This window comes from Ambystoma mexicanum, chromosome 10 (assembly GCF_040938575.1).
Source record: "Ambystoma mexicanum isolate Mex_15411 chromosome 10, UKY_AmexF1_1, whole genome shotgun sequence".
NCBI classification, from domain to species: domain Eukaryota; kingdom Metazoa; phylum Chordata; class Amphibia; order Caudata; family Ambystomatidae; genus Ambystoma; species Ambystoma mexicanum.
In genome coordinates, this window is record NC_090932.1 from 724,921,838 (window position 1) to 724,936,738 (window position 14,901).

Sequence of the window (14,901 nt, forward strand, 5' to 3'; positions counted from 1 at the left end):
GGCCAGGATCCCCCCCGCCCCGCCTCTGGTTGTTCAACCTCAGGTTGTGGAAGCCCCAAGTATTCGACCAGTCCTACAAGCAGTCATGGAATGCCTTGGCAGAAGACGGAGTGTCAGGGTCCTCCTCCTCATTGGGTACCCCAGAGAGAGACTACCTCCTCCAGGACTTCCTGGCACACTTCCCACTCATGTGAGACGTGCTCCGCCTGCTCAGAGCATCCGCCAAACTGTTTACTGTCCCAGTCAGATGAACTGCTGAGTGCTAAGATGATTTCTGAACTCTGTCCTGGTGGGCAGAGGTTCAGAAGGCCAGCTTAGTTTCTTGGAACAGGGTAACCTTCTGGACAAGCCAGACCAATCAAGGTAGCACTGGCGGCGGTCAAGACTAGGTCTCAGGAGGGGTGAGGGTGATCGAGAAGTCCACAATGAGCACACACAGCAAATGACAACAAATTAATCTCAGTCAGATGTGTATATCAAAAATACATATATATTTATTAAAGGCGTTTTAAATCAAACACAATATAAAACCACAGCAATATTAACAATAGTAACACTATACTAGGAAACATATATACATTAACTATCGGCCCAACTGAATAACAAGGGCAGATCCACAACCTGTAACAGAAGAGGGTCAGACAGTGCAAATATACTTTAGGCAATTCTTCAAGAGTCTCAACCCTAACTAATAGGCAGTCCAATCCCTACGAGGTGTGGAGCCTTGCGCTCAAAAGTACATTATGGGCGTAAGCACTCGATGGTGCATTGAAGTACACAAGGTGTCTCTTCAAGGGGCTGTAGTATCGCAGGAAGCTGGGTAAGACCATGAAGAATAGAGTTCCACTATTCAAGGTGGATCTCCACAAGAGGGCAGAGCTATTTCCAGGAATCGGAAATAGGATGGTAGCACAGGCTGCCCTAACAATGGAGAGCGGCCCTTGGGGGACACTCGTGTGTAAAAGTCTATGGATGGGCACGGGGCCACCGGTAAGTGATTTAAGTACTCACCGACGCTTGACGCACTCCGGACCAAACCTCTTCAGTCAAGTCCAGTTTGCTTGCAGGTTCGAGTCCAGCAGCTGTACATCTCTCTGGATTTCAGGGGTTGCGCTCCAAGACCTCAGTCTGTGGTGCGACAGTGGCGAGTGCTCTGCTTCTGGTGAAGGGATCGGGCCAGTTCCACTGCAGCTCGTCTTAGGGCACATGGTGGGCACAGCAGCAAGGCACCCACGAAGCTCGTCACAACATCGGGGCGACACGGGTACCGCGTAGGCTTGGGTTCAGGCGGACTCTCCTAATTACAGACCTAGGAATGCTAGGTCTATGAAACTCAGTGGGAGAGTGCCTTCTACCAAGAGCTTATGGTTCCCAAAGTCTAAGGTCGAAACTCGGGAAGGCGGCAGTTCCAAGCCAAAGGTCCCATACGAGCAGGTCAGTTCACTGGGCATCCAGGAACCCTTCCAAAAAGGCTTGTTTGCAGATTAAGCAGGAGGTGTCGGGGGTAGTTAGTCCCACTACTCTAATGGGTCGAAGCACGCTTGCAGGCCTTCTGTGATTGCTGAGAAACAGGGGCTCCAAAGGGACAACAGCGGGATCAGGATGCCAAACCTTCCAGTGGGTCACCTGCGGTTCCACGGATCTGCTTCTTCGGTTCAGGATACTTGGCTCCTTTACTAAGTTCGGTGTGAACTCAGAAGATTGACCTGGAATAGGTTTAGAGTGCCTTCTCTTGTGCAGAATCTCCATTGCACCAAAACAAAGAGAAACAATCTGCTCACATTCAACCATCCCAGACATGGACCAATCACGGACCACAGTGGTCCCAGTCATCCCAGCATACTAGACATCCTGGCACCCAGGATGTGTATTGGAACTAGACAGCTCCAGCCCACATCCTGGGCGAACACACACAAGGCATGCAGAAGCCTGCAAAAGTAATGTTTGCGTGGGGATCTGCATGACCAAATAAGGAATTTACTGGGGCTGGGGAAGGCAAAGGGACAAAATGGCCAAAGGACAGAACAAAGGACCTCATGGCATGGCCATTTTAGGCACTGGCCACTGTCCCGAGGCAAATGCGGTTTGGACAATAGAAAAAGAGTCAAAAATGCTTTAAAAGTAACTGCTGCCACCAGCTCTTTCCTGGACACACTTGTCCATTTACCAACAATCCTTTGAGGGTGTCTGGGGCCTTAAAAATAGAAAAGAGACCCCAGTGCACTGTACTGTAAGGTACATTGTGCACTGATAAATGTTAGCAACAAATGGCAATAAAGTAAAAGACTAAGGGAAACCAAGTCTCCCAGTACTGACAGACTGAAGGGAATGTCAGTTTCCCCATAACAAGATGAGCAAAATCCCAGCGGATTAAAGCAGAAGGCTGGGCTCCACTGGTAAAAGTCAGGCTAGGATGATCAGAAAAAAATCTAAAAGTTGGGGGGTATACAACTGGATGGAAAATTACCCATGAATGGAAATGTTACCTAACACTGAGACTGAGATCTATTTCTCCAGCAAGCAGAACCACAGTTGCATCGCCTCTCTGCAGAGGGAGCGCACGCCACCCTGTTTGTTCAGGTAATGCATGGCCACCGTATTGTAAGTCAGGATCAGGACATGCTTCCCCTTCACAGACAAGACTAATGCCTCCAGGGCTAACCTGATGGCTCGCAACTCCAGCCTGTTGATGTGCCAACTAGCTTCCATTGTTGCCCAAAGGCCACTCACCTGCAGGTCCTCACAGTGAGCGCCTCAACCCTTCAGGGACGCATTTGTGACTCCCTGAATCTGAGGTCATGGAGGTCAGAAGGGCACCCCCACTAGCAAGTTGCTGCTGCTGGCACATCAAGAAAGGTTGTCAACCACGTACCTGGACACTTCAAGGGGGTAGGTACTTCATAGTTCCGAGGTACTGGGACCATTGACCCCAAAGGACCCATTGTAACGATTGCATTCGCAGACTGGCCTCTGGCACTAGAAAAATACAGGAGGACATGAGGGCTAAGAAGAGGAGGAAGGAAGCCGCTGGTAACGTGGAGCGGTTCTGGAATAGATCTACCATCTGCGCAATGCTGGCCACTCTCCCCAGGTGGAAAGGCCTTCCCTGCACGGAGGTCTAGGGCTGCTCTGATGAACTGGAGCCTCTGACCTGGTGTTGTGATTGACTTCTGCAAGTTCACAGAGAAGCCCATCCTGTGAAGTAGTGAGCAGGTGTCCCCGAGATGGGACAAGACCTGCTCTGCCAACCTTCCCCAGATCAGCCAGTCGTCCAAGTACAGGAAGGCATGGACACCAGATCTCCTGAGGTGAGCCACAACTAACGCCATGAGCTTGAAGACCATTGGAGCGGAGGTAAACCCAATAGGAAGCACTTTGAATTGGTAGTGCTTTTCCCCTATGAGGAACCTCAAACTTCTTCTGCTGTATCGGCACATGGAAATAAGCGTCCTGAAGATCTATGGACACCAGCCAGTCCAGCAATTCAAGAGCATGGAGAATCTCTCTCAACGTCACCATCCTGAATGTGTCCTTCCTCAAGAACTTGTTCAAGGCCCTGAGGTCCAGGATGGGACGGAGACCTCCTCCCTTCTTGGGTACCAGGAAATACTGGGAATACCAGCCCGACCTTCTTTGCTCAGGTGGTACCTCTTCCACGGCACCCTTCAACAGGGCTCGCAGTTCTTCCTGTAGCTCCTATAACGGCTGGCAAGGAGGTGGTAGGGGCCTGCCCGGAGGTCTTAAGAAGGGAAGACAATAACCCCACCTCACGAGCTTCAGAGCCCAGGAGTCGGAGGTAATCTCCTGCTACTGGATCCAATGCTGGGACAGCTGTCCTCCAACTTGTGAGTTGTGGGAGGGGAAAATAAAAAGGCTTTGAGGACGGAGCTGCCCTAGCCGCTGCTGCTCTCTGCTGGCCTCTAGAGGACCGCCTACCTCTTGCGGAGCACGAGAAACACCTCAGACACTGCCTGACTTGTGGGAGCTGTGCCTTCCTGCCGAAAGGGACATGGCACCTGTCGCCTCTGCCCCTTGAAGCGAAGCTAAAAGACAGGTATGGCCGTCTGCTGCGCAGCTAAGCTCTGGGTACTTTGCGTCAAGCATGGACTCTCTGAATTTCTCGAAGGAGTCATCGGTATTTGGGCCAAATAATATTCCCCATCAAAGGGCATGTCCAGAAACCTACACTGGGCATTAGGGGGAAAACCTGAGGAGCACAGGTAGGCCTTAAGAACCATAGCCGGCTCCATCGACCGACCAACCAACCAACACAGTGCCCCACGTCCTGGCCTGTATGCAAGGACTCCCTGGCCACCTTCTTTCCATAATCCACAACCTCTCACAATGCCCCTTCAGTGAAGTATTGGGCTTCATGCTTCATCACCAACCATAGGCCAAAGGAATATTTTGTGAAACTGCAGGACACATTTGTAGCCTTCATCGCCATGCTCCCGGCAGCAGAAAAGACCTTTTTGCAACAGCGTCCACCTTCTTGACCTCCCTGTCAGGTGGTAAGTTGGAGGTGGATGACGCTGCCCTGGTGGATACAGTGGCTGCCTGAACAACCAATTCCTCCAGATTAGGGTGAGAACAAAGGAAAGACTGATCCCCTCTAGCCCGCCTGTACTTGCTGGTGAAGTTGGAATTGAATGGGGGAAAGCACATGGGTGTTGCCACAAGCAGGCGACTGGGTCGGCTATGGCTGTGTTAAATGGCATGTTTTTCTCCGTGGTTGGACCCTCGTCCAAAATATCTGAGTTCATAGCCCTGAACAGGTCCGGTAGAAGTATTGAGCCCTAGGGCGTTAACTACTCTTGTCCACAAGGGACCTGAATTTGGCATGACCATGGGCATATCTCTGAGATTGGTGCAATTCAACATCGGGAGATGTATCCAGCCCACTGGCGTTATGCAGTCCCTCTGCTAAGGCTAGTACATCTCCCTGGTCATCAAAATAGTTGACTCCGCCAGTTCCGGAGCCGATGTCGCCCTGATCATTCTCAGCATCAGCGCTCCTGCGCATTCGAACCAAAAAAAAAAGAAAAAAAAAACAATCAAGTGGGATGAAGGATCGATCTCTGATGGTCATCATCGAGAGCAGATATTGTGTCGGTCGGTCGGTCACTGACATCTTGGAGTCGCAGTCAGTGCAGTGTTTGAACCTCAAAATCTTGGGCGCGGACATGTTACTTGGGAAGACCAAATTTAATGAAAAATCATTGAATGGATGTCGAAGAGTCTAAAAAGATTTTCGCTAGCAATACTCGGAGCAGCATGCCGAGCATGTGGAAAAAAAGGAACTGGAGGTACGAGCGTAGTGAAGTAGTTTATATATGCCTTTGACATGTCTTGAGCCGACTATCTAGCACAGAGTCAAGACGGATTGACGGCTGAGTCGAGGTTCACTACGCCCCCTGTTGAAATTTTTTACGGGCAGCTGAAGCTGGATAAGGATATCTATCTGATTAGGCATCTGCGCGGAAAAAAAGACAATCCATTGAAAGTAAATTACAGATGCCTTAGAAAATATGGAGGAACACATGACTCCATAAAAGAAAATAATGAACTAGGGTTCCCATAGTCAAGAGCAAAAGAATGAGAGTGGGAAAAAAAGTTCCCACTCACTCAGGAGACTGATCAAAAAATCCATGAGTCTAGCAAAAAGAAATTCTGATATTCTCAAGGATAATGTCTACCGAGAAGAGGAGAATAAATAAACCAGGTTTACTAACGGCACACCGGGTCTGGGATCCAAAGGGATGAGACACTTAGAGATTTTGGTATTCCGTTGGACAAAATCTATCTGAGAGAGAAGGAATTACTAAGAAGGACCAACTTGGCAGGAGAGTAAAACCAAGTTGGTTGCAACCAATACTGCGAGACTGGGACTCCCATCCATATTAGAAACCAGGAGTAAAGTGAACTTTGTCGTTTCTCAGAAGTCAACTTCTGGTCTTGTGAAATGGAACAAGCCAAGAGCCAGCGGAAAGGAGCAATTCCGTTGGACAAAATCTATCTGAGAGAGAAGGAATTACTAAGAAGGACCAACTTGGCAGGAGAGTAAAACCAAGTTGGTTGCAACCAATACTGCGAGACTGGGACTCCCATCCATATTAGAAACCAGGAGTAAAGTGAACTTTGTCGTTTCTCAGAAGTCAACTTCTGGTCTTGTGAAATGGAACAAGCCAAGAACCAGCGGAAAGGAGCAATTCCTGGTTATTGGAACACCTCATCCTTGAAAAATGACATTTCTTTTGATTAACACCATCACTAACATTTAGAACTTTTCCTTTGATGAAGGATTTTCTTCAGCACCATTTTGAGAGAAAAGTCTCCTTGCACTTTAGATTTATGTTATTAGTGTTAGGGTCAGAAGTAGGGTTCTGGGACACAACAGTGACTGGCATTTTATGTTGACATCCTGACAGTATTAACTAGTTTCTATTGAGGCAGGGAAACATCTCTTGGTACTTCGGGACAGGGAGGCATTTTTCCAAACCCTCATTTTTACTTTAGTAAAATATTATGACAATACCTACATCACCTGTGTCCAAGCATTCCTTCTGCACCCTTACACAACCCATTTCCCACCTACACAGCAGAATGGTTTCCATGGGGGAGCAAATGCCCTAACTACTTGTTATTAGTCGATGTATTGTAGGGAAATAGCATCCTGTGCTAGAGACAACATACACTGATCAAGGAAAGGCATTTAATGAGTAGAGACTGGGGAGACCTAGAGCATGCACAAACTCTGCTATTACTCGGGTCACCTTATATTTGACAAATGACAGATCATTGTTTAGTTCCCAGAACTACTGGTCAAAGAATTCACAACCATCTTTGGTCATATGAAATTATGCAGCAGGTAAATTAGAAACCATACATCACTTCACCTTCACAAATGCTCAGCATATACGGATATAACTTTCAAATATTGTTAAAGTCACAAAGTAAAGTTACCCTTACCTTTGTGAATTAGAGTGTTTAATGCTTGTACATACTTACTCCATAATCAAAACTTAATACACTGTATGTAGTCAGAACAACATCTTGCTGTGCCAAAACCGCTGAGTCTTTGTTGCGATCTGCGCCATAATAAACAGTTATATTCAACTGCACATCTGGTGTTACATGGTTTTCAAACTGTTCCTACAAAGAAAAAAAATTAAAGTCAATATTTAGACCCTCGCAACGCATCAATAGTGAGGCTAAAATCGCTTTAACAATTGTGTACATTGAACTTGGATGGAATGCTGACATCAATCACTGTGATCTAACTAGTATTTATGCCAGGGGAAGGTAGAGAATGGAAAAACATGTTTATCAACACAAATAGGACGGATTCTTTAGTGCCGTAAGTATCACAAAAGGGCGGAACAAATGGTAAAAATATCAAAAAAGTATCTCTTAGCGACTAGGACCTCCCCTTCGTAGGCCAGTGGCTCAAGGATGGTTTGGATAGGCCCTGGTCTCAGTAAGATGACTACTCCCAACGCAGTTTCCCAGGCTAGAGTTCTGTTTGCCTGCAAAAGCTTGAGGTGAAGGTGAAAGAAAGCAATTGTAATGCAAGTACCCATTCAACAAGGACTTAATGTTCAGTGTCTAAGCCTTAATCTAGGAGCTTAATTGCCTATTCATTCAACAATGATCACGTTCTTCGAATCATCCAGTGTCGCAGTTATTTTTCAATGCTCCAGTACACCATCATATCTTTGCCTTTTTCTTGGTCTGCCTTCCTAATGAAGCGGCATCTCAAGACTTCTACCAGGACAAGTACGATATTGAGCTAGGAGTTTCAACACTGCACCTCTGGGCATGATCTATAAACCCTCCCATCAACCTATTTATTGATACAAGCAGGAATTCTGCCCCGTTAGTACTTTTCTCACAATCTACATGATTTCAAGAGTTTGCAAAACTTTATGTGTGCTAGCGGCCTGTTGAGACAGATTTTAGGAGATCACGTGAGTTATAGTAAACAGGGGAAATCTGAGGTTAGCCAAACCCAATCAAAGTAAGCGTGGAGAGAGGTCAAGGGTTAATCTCAGGGGAAGTGAGTGGGGTCAGAGGTCCACAAGGATTCCACACAGTGAAATACACAATGATTCTTCTTAGAATGATAATACAAAACTACTCTATTATAGGCCCAAAAAAACAATAGGATATGAAGCAAGCATGTAATACTATCACACAAAACTCTGTTATGAAACATTTATAGTCATCTTTGGTTTGTAGAAATTCATACTTTCCTTTCAGGTGTTTAAGTGAATTTTAAGTCATTATGTTAACGTTAAAAAGTATTTGTATAGCGCACCGTTACCAACAGAGTTGGTCACCAGGCGCTCAGGCGGATCTGTAAACAAAAAGGTGGACGGGGTGGGTTAGTGGGTGAAGAGGGCGTACGAAGTGAGGTGGTGTACTGTTGGCAGCTTCTGTTCGGTTTTCACTGTGCGCTGAGCTTGGGTGTGCAAGTAGGATCGAAGCGGGTCCTCGCGTGCTGTTGTTGCAATCTATGTGTTGGTTGTTTGTTGTTGCAGTGAAGTCTGTGCGGTTTGCTGTGAGAGAGGTGGTTGTGTGGGTTTTGTGTGCATTAAGTAAGCAGAAATTAGAGATTGTGGTTAGTGTGTTGTATGTCTCAATCCCTGTAGTTTAGTTTATGTATCAGGTAGTCACATTGGGTTGGTATATTCTCCCTCTAGGTTTACTTGATTGTCTAGTTTTTATGGTGATACTGTGGCTGGATTAGCAAATTAATTGGCATAGTACCCCTGGTTCGGTGAGTATTGTCCCCAGATCGATAGTGGTGTTTTATTATCATTTGTTTTAAAAACAATTTTATTAACGTTTATATCAACCAAACATCACAACAAACCCAGCAGTACATGCCATAGTATCAAACATCATATGCAATTTCACATTGTATCTACTGCTTTCCGATACCCTCCCTATAACTCGAACCTACCCCACTTCGTTATCCGTCGCTGTTGCTTCCAGGGGTACTCCCCCTTTCTGTATCCTCGGAGGTGTCCTGTTCGCTTGGATCGGCCTGGGCTACCAGAGTCTCTGCTTCCTCTCCCCCCCCTCTATTGGCCGCTTCATTCCATACTGCCGTTTCCGCCCATTTCTGGAGATCATACCACCATACCTCCACTTTTAGTCTATTGTGTTCTTTCATCCTATGGCAATTCTGCGCTTGGCAAGTATATAGGCCAAGTCCTTAAGTTTGCTTACGTGTTTCAGCTTGCGCGGTCTAGGAAAACCCCCAATCATGCATGCCCATATGGATTCCACATCTAGCGTGATCCCCTTCTCGGTTAGTCGGTGGGCTGCTACTTCACAGTTTTTTCTGATTTCCAGGCATGCCCAGAACACATGCACTATTCCTGCGTTCACTTTCCCACATTTAGGACATGTTTGTATACCTGCTTTTTTGAATCGAGCAATTCTCTGGGGGGTCATGTACGCTTTGTGGGTTACATATAGTTGGATTTGTTGCAGCCTCGCATTCCTGGACACTTTTTGGTATCTTTGCACCCTCTCCCATAGCCCGTCATTCATGGGTTCCCCGACTACCTCCTCTCAATCCTGTCTCAGCTGGGCCACCTCCTTCCCCACCCTAGACATCAACAGCTCATAGATCCGAGAAACCTCGTGTCCCCCTTCAGAAATGTCATAGATTGTTTCTATAGCTATGTCAGGCTGGTCTTCAAGCACTATTTCGGACCATGTCCCCCTCACCCACCGTATCAATCTGGTATAAGTGATGTATTGCCCTGGGTGTAGGCCTGTATTTTCTACTAGTTCATTAAATTCCGTTATTTGTCCATCTTGCCATACATCTCCTAGTGTTATAATGCCCATCGGTTCCCAGTGTTTGCGAATCGTCTTTCTTAGTTGCTCGTCCCCTCCAGTCAATGCCATTAGAGGCACCTGCTGGGAGCACAGGGTTGGGTTCTCCATGGCCTGGCAAGCCTTACGCCACATCTCCCACCCCAGTTCTAACATCCTCGTTCACCCTTTTAGTTCAGATTCAGGCAGCCATATCCATTCTTTCAGGAAAAACGGGGCAGATTAGGACCTAAACAGTCTGGACGATGATGAGTCCTCCTTTAACCACTTAGTCACATATTGTAGTTGGCTGGCCAGGTAATAGACCTCAAAGTTGGGCAGTTTAATGCCCCCTTTGTCATACATATTCTGCAGTTTCCACAGTGCAATTCTATTTCTGGTGTTGTGCCAGATGAACTCTACATATGCTCTGCAGTTTGACAAAGAATCGCCTAGGTATCATGTGTGGTATATTCCCAAAAAAGTTTAACAACCTTGGCAATACAACCATCTTCAGCAGTGCCACCCTTCCCATCATGGCTAAGGGGAGTTTAGCCCAGAATCTCATGCTGTTCTCAATGTTTGCCACCGCCTTCTCTGTGTTGTGTTTATGCTCCGCCTCCACCGTGTGGTAAATATCTATTCCCAGGTAGCTAAAGGTTCTGGTTTCCCAGGGTATTTGGAGCACTGGTAGGTTTTCTCGCGGGATCCCTTTATACCTCCCCAGGGGGAAAATACATGACTTCTTCTGGTTAACTGCAATGCCGGAGAGCAACCGCTCCATTACTTCTAAGATGTATTGCAGGTTTTCTTCCGGAAACCTTAAGTATAGCAGCATATCGTCAGCATACAACGATATTAAATGTGGCCCTCCTTTCGTGTAGATCCCCACCTCCTCATACTGTTGCCTCAAGTATACCGCTAAGGGTTACAGTGCAAGGATGTATAGCATCGGGGACCAGGGACATCCCTGTCTGGTTCCCCTGCTGAGTTGCCACCTTTCTGAGATGGATGACCGTTCCCATCTTGACCCTGGCTAGTGGTGAGCTGTGTAGTAGTTTCACCCATTTCATGTACACGGGTCCCATTCCATATTCTTTTAGGGCAGCCATCAGCCAGGGGCATTTGACAGAGTCAAAGGCCTTTACCACATCTAGTGAAATGATAGAAACTTCGTGCAAATCCTTTTCCGTTTGCTCTGTGACACGGTGGAGGCTTCTAAGATTGTCTGCTATAATTCTGTGCGGGACATTTCCGGTTGAGTCAGGATGTATGAGTTTGCTAATAACCGGCCTAAATCTATTCCCCAGCACAGCCGTGAGTATTTTGCTATCCTGGTTCAGCATGGACAATAGTCTGTACGACCCGCAGCCCATGCTTGGCTTATTAGGCTTCAGGAGTGGAATGATGATCGCTTCTCTTAGGGATTCTGGTAGTGTCCCTGTTTCTAACGCTTCATTCAACATTGTCAGTAGAGGCGGAAGCACTTCCGTTTTATACGTTTTGTAAAACTCGCTAGGGAGTCCGCCCGCACCCAGGGCCTTACTAGTGGGTAGTTGCTTGATCACTGCTTCTAGCTCCTCCAACGTAATTGGGGCATCTAGGCACTCTTTCCTCTGTACTCAGTTTAGGCAAGCCAATATCCTCCAGTGTTTCCATCATCTCTTTCTGTTCTCCCCCCCTCTACGTCCCCATACAATTGTTGATAGAATTGAAGGAACCCATCGTTTACGCACTCTTGGGTAGAGCAGATGTCCATTTTCTCTCTGTATTGCTCTGATCTGTGACATAGGCGTCTAATTTTTATACAGTCATGCTAGCATCCTCCCTGGCTTGTCCCCACCAGCATGCTGCCTCTCTACGAATTTCCTGTAATTTAAGCTGCATAATCTTTCCCAGTGCCCTTCACTTTCTTGTTGCAATTGGCTTATGGTCTCAGCTTCCTCCAGAGTGTTATCTCCCTTACGCATTACTGCTTCTTGTTTCGCCTCTGCCTTTCAGAGGTCTTGTATTATGCCTCCTTGTAGTCCCTTGGATTTAGATATAGCTGCTCCTCTCACCACCACCTTAAATGCCTCCCATAGGGTGCCTGCCGATTCTACGCTCCTGTTATTTTCAAAGTATTCAAGTATTTCAGCCCCCAAGTCCCTCCTGAACACTGTCTCTCAGCGCTTCGGCTCTGAGCCGCCATGTTGGAATCGTAGTTCTATGAGGCAAGTATTTCTACGTTAAGGTCAATGGCGAGTGGTCCGAAAGGACCCTTGCTTTGTATTTCGACCGCACTATCTCCCCTGTCACCCCGTCTGAAGCAAACATATAGTCTAGTCTTGTGTACAAGTTTTGCGGGGCAGAGTAGTGCGAGTATTGCCTATCGCATGGGTGCTGTAGCCTCCATATATCTTCCAGCTGAAAGTCACCCAGCAGGGTCTTCAAGGTTTTAGCTGCAGGGGTAGGTTTGTCTAATTTTGTGTCCGACCTGTCCTCCCTGGGATCTAGTGTACAGTTAAAGTCGCCTCCCCATATGACCACCCCATCCCCCCCAGGCACGGGCTAACTACTATATAAAGTCTTAAAATACACTACAGTATCTTGGTTCGGGGCATACGTGTTAATGATGCACAGCACTTTATTTTCCATCAATCGCCGTATCGCCACCATCCTCCCATCTGGCTCCACAATGGACTGTAATAGCTGAAAGGGGACTTGCAGTGCTATTCAGGTGATTACCCCTCTGGCAAATGCCGAGTATGTTGCTCCTATTGTAGTCCCCTTCCATTTCTTCTTTATTATCTCCCGCTTCTCTTTTGTGAGGTGGGTCTCTTGCAATAGAGCAATATCTATTTTCTGCTTTTTGATGTACATCATGATATTATTTCTCATCAGATAACTGTTAAGCCCCATCACGTTCCAGGTTACTATCTTGAGGTCTCCCATTTCTCATCCGTATCCAGTCCCACTCCTGTCCTCTCTTGTCCTCCGCATAATGCGCAGCAGCGTGTGGATGTAAGCTCGCTCCCTTACTAATACCACTACACAACCCCCTTCCTCCCCTCCCAACCTTTCCCCTTAACAACCCTTCAAAGTTCCCTCCCCCATTTTTGGCCCGCCCCAACTGTTGCCCTCCCCCTTGCCCTGTTGCCCAGCTCCATCCCTGGATCTTAGGCTACCCCGCATCTAGCCCTTTTCGCTGTATAACCGGTACTCAGCAGGGGGATACCGTTCTAAGAGTATCCCAACTAAGCTACCTCCAGGGTGCGGGGGGTGGTAGATAGCATGTCCTTGCTGCTGCCTCCTGCCCTGCGCTAACATCACCTTGTAAAGTGGCGATACCGTCCGACCCACCAGTCCCATATACGCTTCACTATAGTATAGTCCGAATGTCTTTATGTAAGCTGTACTTATCATTTTTGGGTTGTGTTCTTCCGTCTCGGCGCAGCGCTTGCAAGGCTCCCATTCATTCCTCTGTCGCTTTCTCCTCCTGCTCTGCGGTGCCCGGACAGTTCCTAGAATCCAGCCATGTAGTCACATCCTCTGGTGATTCGAAGAACAGAGCTTTATTCATTAGGAGCACCTTCACTTTTGCCGGATATAACAGCATATAGCTATAGCCCGCTTCACGTAACCTTTGCTTCACAGCACCGTAGTTCAGTCGCTGCCTTTGCACCATAGTTGTGTAGTCTGGGTATGCAGTGACAGTTGCTGATGCCCTGCTGATTGTACCTCCCTTCCGGAAGTGCTCTAGGACCTTCTCTCAGTCTTTGTAAGTCAGGATCTTTGCGATGATCGGTCGCGGTGGGGCATCCGGCGGCGGTCTCCTAGTCAGGGCCCTGTGCGCTCTTTCCACTGCAAACCCCTGGCTCAACGCTCCATTCGTTATCTCTTGCATTAGCATGTTTTCCAGATAGTTTGTTGTGTCGGGTCCCTCCTCCCCTTCCGGAAGTCCTACTATGCGTACATTGTTTCTGCGGGCCCGCCCTTCCGCTTCTTCTGCTCTATTTTCAAGATTGTGCATCTGCTGTTGTAGCAGATGGACGTCTGTTGCGTTAGTCTTGCATGACCTTGTGTTGTCCTTCACTACCTTTTCCAGGGTTACTGTGCGTTCAGCCAGGGCTCGTACATCTTGTCGTAGTAAATTCACATCCACACTCGCAGCATCAATTTCGAATTCTAGCGCAGTCCTCAGGTCTGAGATGGCCGTGTCCATCCTGCTTCCATTGATGTCTCTACAGCGGTTTCCTCGCCGTGCTACAGCTGTCCGGTGTTTGCAGTTCACTGTTGCTACTTATTTGGAACGACAGGCAACACTGTCGGTTCTGGCTTTTTTTTTTTTTTTTATTCGCTCTCGACACACCGCACTCTTCACCCGCCGCTCAGTCGGGCAGATCTATGGAGCTCTCCGGCTGGGTGCAACGCTCACCTCCCGCAATCTCTCACGCTCCTGGATTAGCGCACCAGCAGAGTGGGGCGCACCGCACGGCTCCCTGCCTCCAGGGATTCCCCACTCCGTTGCTTGTGCCCAGTGTAGTTCTCAGTGGGGGTTCCTTCACTGCCTTCCCGGTCCGCTGTGCACCGCTTACTAATACACAATGGACGGACTGTTCCTCGGCTTCCTTGGCTCCTTCTCATTCCGCACTTCATTCCCTCAGGCCGGTCCTTTGTCCTGGTGTCACAGCCATCTTGTTTTTACACGGTCCCACACCGCTCTAAGAATTTGGCTTGCTTCTTTCGTTCCGTTGTCTTTTACATTGCGGTTTCGCTCCTCATCAATTCCAGGGTTGTTCAGACAGCTTTGGGACAAAATGCAGTCTTTCTGGTCAGCATATACCGCCTTTACTCGTCCGGATCATTAAGGACCTGCAGGAGCATTCCGGACTCGCGTCCTACTCCATGGCTTCCTAGTCATGCCCCCCGGTGTTTCATTATCATTAACCAGCTTCTATTTACTGTAGGTAGTCCAGTGGGTGGTATAACTTCTCGTACCTTTCCTGACTGTCTAGTATCTGGGCAGGAGGATGAGGTTGGCCTCCAGCTAAGTTATTAAGCTTGGTACACCCAGGGGCGGGCATAAGC

The 14,901-nt window shown here is 47.7% G+C and overlaps 1 protein-coding gene across 3 annotated transcripts in view; it reads right to left on the reverse strand.

Annotated features, from left to right (window-relative positions):
- Positions 1–14,901, reverse strand: part of HLTF (helicase like transcription factor) — a 1,760,895-nt gene that overhangs the window by 767,592 nt on the left and 978,402 nt on the right. For all 3 annotated transcript variants that reach the window (XM_069618321.1, XM_069618322.1, XM_069618323.1), the window contains exon 16: positions 7,009–7,152. In XM_069618321.1, the coding sequence (XP_069474422.1) occupies positions 7,009–7,152 (144 nt within the window). The remainder of the gene's footprint in view (positions 1–7,008; positions 7,153–14,901) is intronic.